We start from the raw sequence: 8,790 nt of genomic DNA, 5'->3' as shown, positions 1-8,790 counted from the left end.
CCTATCCACTGAGCCAAACCGGCCAGGCCTGTATATTGTATTTTTTAACTATTAAGAATTATTGCAGAGAAACACTTGATTTTTTTAAATTATCTTGTATATGGCAATCTCACTGAATTCTCTTAATAGTTTTAATAGTAAACTGTGAAGCTGAGTCTAGATTTTGGAGGTATTTGAGGGGACAGTCTCTATCATTTCAATTTACTTATGGATATTATTCTATTTAATTTTTCTATTTCTTCATTTACCCATTTAGAATTTATATTTCCCCAGAAATACATTTACTTTATTTAGGTTATCAAATTTATTAACATACGTTCTTTTCTTTTTGAGTCATGAATTCTACTACTTCTACCTTTCTATTTTTTTCTCCTTGGAGATTAATATTGGTAATTCTTCAGCTCTCCTACATCTTTGGAAAATTTCAAATAATTTCCATATCCATTTCTTTCTGTTGCCTCGTGGGAAAGTTTCTGGGGCTGTCCTGTCAGATAATTTATTATTCAGTTGCATTGATCTGTTATTTATTTCTTTACTAAGGTGTTTTTTAAGTATTATATTTATAATTTTATTTTCATTTTATTCTTCTTCAAAACTGACAGTTCCTACTTCATATTGTGTTTTACCCCTTCTGATGATACTTGTTATCTTTTATAAATTTTCTTTGCTTCTCTCCAACCCATTAATTCTGGGGGATTTAGTATTATTTTTTAAGTTGACTTTCTTTCAGAACCACTGTGCTACTTGGAGGCATGGTAGCTGTGCCCTGTGAGCTCATGCCTCCTGGGGAAGCCAGCTCTCTAACCTGGAATACGTGTGAGTGTGTGAGCAGAGCAAGTTCTTGCATGGACCAACTCAGTGGTATGGTGTTGGAATGTAGTATCTGGTGAGGGAGACCGTGGTGAGTGGCCACCATGGCAGAGAGCAGATACCACCACTATCCAGGATGAAGACACTCATTGGCTGTTTCTAGGCCATTTGGTCTCCTTTACCACCTCCCTAGCCCTTCCCCTTTGCAAGATGTCTTCTTGGTGTTGTAAACACCTGACCCTCGGCTGTGAAGATGGTTTGGGGAAGAAGGAACCAGCAGGCGCTGACATGTTCACCAGCCTCAGTTCCTATCCTGGCCTCACCCCTGCTGGGCTCCAGCACTGACCCCTCTCCACCCCCTGACTCCTCCAGATGCCCCTGAGGAGCTGTGCTGACCTGCTGACATTTCAGACTCATAATGACCAGGGGCAGACAGAGAGTGCCCATGTGGTAATGCTGGGCACAAAGAGCTCGCCCCCTTCTTTCCCTGACAGGGAGACTGGCACTTCCCAGGCGGGCTGCAAATTTGTCATACAGCACTCCACTCCCACTGTGAGGGGTCTCCAGGATTGGGTGAGGGAAAGCAGAGGACCGCCATCCACTGCCCCCAGTCTGGAGCCACCTCGGATAATACTCTGCTTTGTGGCTGAGCCAGCTGAGCAGGCCTTTCTGTGCCCTGGAGCTGAGAGCTGAGCATATGCAGTCAGAGTGATGGAGGCACCTTCCAGGGCACCAGGGAGATTTGGTGAGCTAGCCTGTCAATTTTGAAGCTCAAGGGCTTTAGAATGAACTCAAAGGGATTTCATTTCTGACACATCTGCCATCTGGCCCACCAGGGACCATCCTGAGGGAATGACCAGTAAAGCAAGGTCCTGGCTGGAGGAGATGGCCCCTAACTGCACACCTTCCAACAGTATGGGTACCACATCCTGGAGCCCCTCACCCTTCCTCTCCACATCCAGGTGGCCCTGCCTTGGCCCCTTCAACTCTGACAGCAAAGCCGCCCCTGACCCGTGGCTGCGGAGCAGAGCGAGTCTACCATGTTTCTCCAAGGTTGCACAACAGGGAAATGACCTGTGCATGAAGACAACCACTACTTTCCAGTAAGTGTCCTTTGTACCTTTTTAGGAGAAATGACCCAGAGGGACTTTCCCCAGGTACTAAATCTGGCTTCTCTCCCGCCGCCCTCCGCCCCCATAACCCAGCAGGGAGGGCTCAGCATCAATAAATAGCAGCCAGCTGTCCCCAGCAGGCAGGGACCAGCAGCTCGGCTCCACCAGAGACCAGGTGAGGGACCACTCCTAGGAGGGTTTACTCTACAAGCCTTATTCTGTTTTCTCTTTCCAGCAAGACTGTACATTCATTTTAAAATAATTATTCTGTTTTGCATTTGTGCTGTATGGGGTCTGTGCCGGCCGAGTGGCACAGGGTAATGCTTTTGGTCTCATGACAGGCTGCTCCAGAGGGTTTCGTCCTAACTGCTTTGCTGCTCCTTCAGTGCCACCTTGGTGACCTCCTAGACAGTCTTGGGTTCAGGGTTGATGGGTTCAGAATTGAGGACCGTGGCTCTGAGTGAGGTCCTACTGCAGTGTTTCCTAGATGGGCAGCCAGCGTCCCATGAGAACAAATGGAAATGCACAGCCAAAAGGAGGGTGCCAGTCCTGCCTGTGTCTCCCTGACCCTCCTCTCTCATTTCAGCACCATGAAGCTTTTCACGGGCCTCGTGTTCTGCTCCTTGGTCCTGGGAGTCAGCAGCCAGGGCTGGTTTGAATTCATGGGCCAGGCTTATGAAGGTAAAGTCCATTGTGGGGAGGGGGGAGACGCGGAACAGATCACCACTAGGATTCAGCCTGAGTGCCCTTCAGTGTTGGAGCTACTGTGTTAGCTTCTGTTGCCCGATGTGGTGGAATGTGCTGGCTGTTTCTGGAGCTTTTCATCAAACAGATGGAAAAACCATAGGTCTCACTTTCTAACTTCAATCAGTTAATAGAGAAAGAACAATCAGCACAAAGTAAGTTTGACTAGAATGCACAGAGTAAGACTTGAAATGATTTACTATTTTCCACAGACAAAACTGCACCAAGTGTGATTAAAGCTGCCCATCTTTTCTTCCCCTCCTCCCCCTCCCTTTCTCTTGCTTTCTCCCTCCCTTCCATTTCCTAACTGGGTAGTTTAGTGAGACCTGCTGCTTAGGTCTTGCTGGGGTTTCCAGTAGTTGGTGACAATGTCCCTGTTTTAGTCTGTTTCCCACCCTTTTCCAGCTTTTTTAACTGACAAAGGTGAACATCCATTGAGCCTCCTCTAGGAACTCAGCACTTCCATGCAATTTAGGGCGACCAGCTCTCCTTGTGTTCCTGGGTCTTGGGAGTTTTCCATGACACTTTCAGTGCTAACTGGGACAGTTCTAGGAAAACAGGGACAGTTCTGGTCAACCTGGGACTGTTGTCAAGACCACTGGAGTCCAAACCAAAATAAAATTTAGGGAGCCTTTATTGCCGGCCGGCGGCTGATCTGCCTTCCAGATAGGTAGGTCAGAGAGCAGCAGCGACCCTTTGTGTAGGACCTCTTTTAAGCACATTAACCACATCCTGTTTTTGCAGAACAAGTAATTTTAAGACAAAACAGTTTTTTCCCAAGTAACATCAAGATCATGCCAATGATGACCATGTTATTCACAGGGTCATCCTGTTCTTCAGAAAGCTGACAGTGTTCTATCTAGCAAGGCTATTTTGTGAGGTGCAAGGGGAAGGGGCCATGAAGTGATATCTCAAGGCCTGGCCTGGTGTCAACACTGGCAACTCTATCTGGGGTATAGTCCACGGCCTCTCCGGAGTGCTCAAACATTCCCACTCTCTAACAGAACATTTAGTCACCAGTCTAAAGTGGAGAATAACTTGGAGGGCAGCCATCTTCCCCTACTTTGAAGCTTCGAGCAGCTGACTCAGGGGACCAGGGACCACCTGCCAGTCAGCAGGTGGCAGGGCAGAGTGTGAACCCAGCTGGGCAGGAGGCCACAGCTCTTGCCAGGCAGATGTGTCTGAGCACCGCTTCCTAAAGCTCAGAGGTCCCCAATCCCAGCTACCTGATGGAATCACCTGGAGACATTAAAAACGATGGAGGCCTTCGACCCACCCCCACAGAGTCTGAGGTGATGGGCATCAGCCTTCCTCAGTCTCCCCAGGCGATGAGAAGGTGCAGCCAAGGCTGAGACACAGGCCCCTGCTCTAGCGCTTGCCTGCTCACAGCATCAGTCCAGTCAATGTGAGCGGATTCCAGGATGCCACGTATGCCCCTCACACTCAGAGGGACTCACGTCAGGATCCCCAGCATTCTGTCTGCAAGACTCCGATTCTTAGTGTCACACAGAAGTGCTGTGTGCCTGCGCCTTTCTCACAGTCTGCTTTCCATGTCACCACCAGGCTCAGTGTGTCCCCTGAACACTATCCTATGTAGCTTCGCTCCATATACCAGAGCTTCTTGATCCTGAGGCCCTTGGTGCCCCAGGGACATGTGGCAATGTGGGAAACACTGCTGGTTGTCACAGGGGGATAGGCTGCTGCCCCTAGTGGGCAGAGATGCGGGATGCTGGGGAACCTCCCACCTCACTCAGGAAGGCCCTCAACACAAAGCATTCTCTGGCCCCAAATTTCAGCAGCGCTGACATTGAAATCCTGCTCTGTAATGTGGCCTCCCTGTCTCCTTTAAACACATGCCCCAGAGGACTAAGTGAGCTGGAGCCCACAGATAGCATGACAGGCATCAGATTACCAGGTACAACACAGCTGTGCCCCCACCTAAATGTCTCTCCTTAGAGTCACCTGGGGAGGCCAACTCGGCCTGGAGAATGTTCTTCTCACCCTGTGGTCTCCAGGGTGCCATGACCACAGGGTGAAACTGAGTCGGTGGTCCGTTTTCACTCCTTGATTCTTCTCTAAGGGGTGTCATGGTTCATGGATATTTCACCCAATGTCTATGTGCCATGTCCTTTCCAGGAACCAAAGACATGGTGAGAGCCTACTTGGACATGAGGGAAGCCAATTACAAAAACTCCGACAAATACTTCCATGCCCGGGGGAACTATGACGCTGCACGAAGGGGACTTGGCGGTGCCTGGGCTGCTGAAGTGATCAGGTAACCTGGCTCCTGGGGATGCAGGATGGGTGAGCAGAGCTTGACTGACTTTGGAGATGTGGAGGGTGTAGACCCTAGAGAAGGACCCTGTTGGGTCTGTGGGCTCCTCCTCATGTCCTTCCTTCCACCTTCTCCATCCCTGCCCAGCACAGGGCCTGGGCTGCCAGCAGAGCCAGAGAATGGCTTGTGGGCCTGTCCCCCACAAGAGAAACTGAAGACGAAGGACTGATTCCCACTCTCCCCTCTGGTGCTGTTCTCCCAGTGGGAGGGGGGGTCACCCCGGGGCTGAGTGGGCTGTGCCCAGGCAGGGTCAGTGCTTAGCCTCTTTCCAGGCTCCTCTCAGAGTCTTTAATCCCTTGGAAAGGGGAGCGTGGGACTGTTTCTCCTCAGCCCCTGACTCACCTCCTACCTGCCCTCCTCCATTCCAGTGATGCCAGAGAGACTTATCCAAGATTCACCGACTTGCTTAAGCATGGAGACAGCGGCCATGGATTGGCAGACTCACTGGCCGACCAGGAAGCCAACAGATGGGGCCGGAGTGGCAAAGACCCCAATCGCTTCAGACCTCCCGGCCTGCCCGACAAGTACTGAGCTCCTTCACTCTGCTCTCAGGGGACAGGGCTGTGAGCCCCCCTAAGGGCAGGGACCCCGCGTCATTGAGTTCCACATCCCCAGATGCTGACAGAGGGCACACATATCTGTGTAATAAATGCTCAAGAGTTTGAATGTTGAAAACTTTGTGTGATGTTTTGGTATAAGGACTACTTCTTTGGTGTTGAGGGTGATGGATGGACACCCATGGGAAGATCAAGCCCGTGCCTGTGTGCTTGGGTGTAGGGGACCGTCTCAGAGTCGTACAGTGCAGACACCCAGCTCGATGCCCTTCCCTGAGTCAGACCTGCTCCTCTCTCTGCGTTTCTTGGTTACATTGTTGCTTCTGCTCACTCCCTGTCAATGGTGTCTATCACCATCCCAGTCCCCAGGGCCTTGTCTGACTTTTATCCCTCAGTGGTCTCTGTCTGAGGGTAGGGGACACAGCATTGGGAGGACTGGGCCATGGGATCCTGCTCCAGCATCTGCCATCATTTCTCAGCAGCACCCGCAAATCCAATTATTAACCAATTTCTGTCCATGCCACCTAAGATACGCCTCAAAGCGGTTTCCTCCACTCTGTTTTTATTTGCCTTATTTCGAGCCTAAATGCAGATGGAATGCCCTCTCCTGTGTGAATATTTCCTCACAGCGTCTTCACCTTAACTACCTCAAATTGTGGACCTGATAGTGAAGATAAATTTTGATACAGGACCATTAATTACAAATAGTATGAACTACAAAGGAGCAAAGAATGCAAGAAGGAATAAATTTGAGAAAGGGTGCTCCGTAGGGTTGAGATGTAGATCTCATTGGAAAGCCTAGCCCATCGGAAGGCGGATAAAGATTGCCGGGTGTCAGAAGCCAGAGATGACAAACAAGAACTTCCCCAGGAGGTGCCCATGAAACTTGGCAGAAACGACCCAGGATGTAGTTGAACTCCCTGGGAATGCCACTGGGTTCCTGCCAACGCACTTGGATGCAGTGCAGGTGGGGGCAGGAGGAAGAAAGCTGCTGAACTTCCTGGAACCCGGCTGTGGAAGGGGCAGTGCTATCACTGAATTATGTCCCCCACCCTCAATTTATGTTGCTGTCCTAACTTCTAGGGAGGCTGTATTGTAATTAAAATTAAATGAAGTTGTAAGAGTAGAGCCCTGGTCTGATAGGATTAGTGTCCTTATAAGAGGAGATGAACAGATTGCCAGAACACAACTGAGGTTCCGTGGACCGAAGGGTACCAGGTTCGATTTCAGTCAAGGGCAATGTACCTTGGTTCAATCCCAGGCCACAGGTCAGGGTGCATGCAGGAGGCAATCAATAGATGTGTCTCTCTCACATTGATGTTTCTCTCTCTCTGTCTGTCTATCTCCCTTCCTTCCATTCTCTTAAACACACACACACACACACACACACACACACACACACACACACACACACACACAATAACTAATGTTGACGGGAATATAACATGGCATAGCCTCTATGGAAAACAGTATGGCAGTTACTAAAAAATTAAAATTAAAAATAGAATATTGTCCAGCTGGTGTGGCTTAGAGGTTGAGCATTAGTTCATGAATCAGGAGGTCATTGGTTCGATTCCCAGTCAGGGCACATGTTTTGGGCTCAGTTCCCAGTAAGGGGCCTGAAGAAGGCAGTCAGTCAATCAATGATTCTCTTTCATCATTGATGTTTCTATCTCTCCCTTCCTCTCCCTTCCTCTCGCTAAAATAAATAAAAATAAATTTAAAAAGCTTTAAAAATAGAATTATCATATAATCTAGAAATTTTACTTCTGGGTATATACCCCAAAGAATTGAAAGCAGGGTCTCACAGAGATATTTGCACAACCATGTTCATAACGGCATTAATCACAATAGACAAGAGGTGGAAGCAATCCAAGTAGCCATTGATAAATGAATGCGTAAGCAAAATGTGGTATACACATTTTATAGAATATTATTCAGTTTTTAAAAAGGAAGGAAATTCTAACACATGCTACAACATGGATGAACCTTGAGGACATTAAGCTACGTGAAATAAGCCCGTCACAAAAAAGACAAATACCATATGACTCTATGTATATGAGATACTTAGAGTAGTAATGAAATATCACAGAGACAGAAAGTAGAATGGTGGCTCCAGGGGCTGGGTGGAGGTGGAAATGAGGAGTACTTTAATGGGTAGAGAGTTTCAGTTTGGTAAGAAAAGCTCTGGAAATTGGCTGCACACTACTGCCCACATTCCTATTCTCTCAGCAAGCACTCCAGGCAAATTCTGACTTGGTGTTCCCTGGACTGATTCTGACTCCCCTACTGCTGTCCTCTGGCTCTAGTCAGGGCCTACTCTAGCTTAGTGCAGGACGGTCCAGATCTATCCACTCTCATCTCTACCCCGTTACACATCCATCAGCCTTTCTTCTCTAGGGAAATTTAAAGGCCTTTAACATTTTCCCTTTGGATGAAGGCGTAGGGATGGGGCAGGTGAGTGGACTATGGACTCCATCTCGAGGTTAGCAACTGCATGAAATTTCTTCCCAAGATTATTTTACTAAACTCCCATAGTAAACCCTGTCTGGCTTTTCTGGTTGAAACTGCCATTCTCTAACGTTGCACCCTCCCAGCATTCTTATGCTGCACCCCAGCTTTCTCTTCAACCTTGCTGATTCTTCTATTCTTACAACTTAGTGGCCAATGGATCATTTCCTGGCCGTTTTAATGGTGTGTCATTTCTGCACAACATTGTAGCAAATTTCTACACTACAGTACAACAGTACCTTCCATAGATGGTGAGCACACTTGAGTCTGGAGGACTCCCTTTTCCAGTGCAGAGTCCACCCTATGGGGGTGCTGAAAGTTTTATTTCCTGGGGTTGGCTGTCCTTCCTTTCCTCATCCTGCACCCTAGGGTCCTAGCTTCATCCTGAGCTGTCTTCTTGCAATGGAGCCCATTCTGCTGTTTCACTTGCCCTGTAGTCTCACCTTCTGCAATCAAATCTCTTTTCTAATATTGTTTACCCTTCACAGCAAATGTCAGTACATTAGGGGAAAAAATACCTTTTTCACCAGGTGTGAGACTGAAAATGGGCAGAAAACCCAATTTGCTACATCCCTGAAAGCTGCCAGGTTGCACAATCTGGGAAACTTAAATGTGTGTGAAAAATAACCATCGTGTCCTGGATGCTGGGTTCTGACCAAAAGGAATTTCCCACATTTCAGTGTTTTGCTTCAAACCTCTTTTGCCATGTGTCCCACTAGCAAAG

The 8,790-nt window shown here is 48.2% G+C and overlaps 1 protein-coding gene across 1 annotated transcript; it reads left to right on the top strand.

Annotated features, from left to right (window-relative positions):
• Window positions 1-2,077: 2,077 nt before the first annotated feature.
• On the top strand, window positions 2,078-5,659 carry LOC129147111 (serum amyloid A-2 protein-like). The gene is made up of 4 exons (XM_054724827.1): window positions 2,078-2,097; window positions 2,509-2,603; window positions 4,803-4,941; window positions 5,370-5,659. Exons 2-4 carry the CDS (start codon window positions 2,513-2,515, stop codon window positions 5,530-5,532), a joined length of 393 nt encoding a protein of 130 aa, XP_054580802.1. The 5' UTR covers window positions 2,078-2,097; window positions 2,509-2,512; the 3' UTR covers window positions 5,533-5,659.
• Window positions 5,660-8,790: the final 3,131 nt, after the last annotated feature.

The sequence above is a fragment of the Eptesicus fuscus genome, chromosome 13, assembly GCF_027574615.1.
Source record: "Eptesicus fuscus isolate TK198812 chromosome 13, DD_ASM_mEF_20220401, whole genome shotgun sequence".
Lineage (NCBI taxonomy): Eukaryota > Metazoa > Chordata > Mammalia > Chiroptera > Vespertilionidae > Eptesicus > Eptesicus fuscus.
The sequence above is the reverse complement of the archived record's forward strand: the minus strand, read 5'-3'. Positions and strand labels throughout refer to the sequence as shown.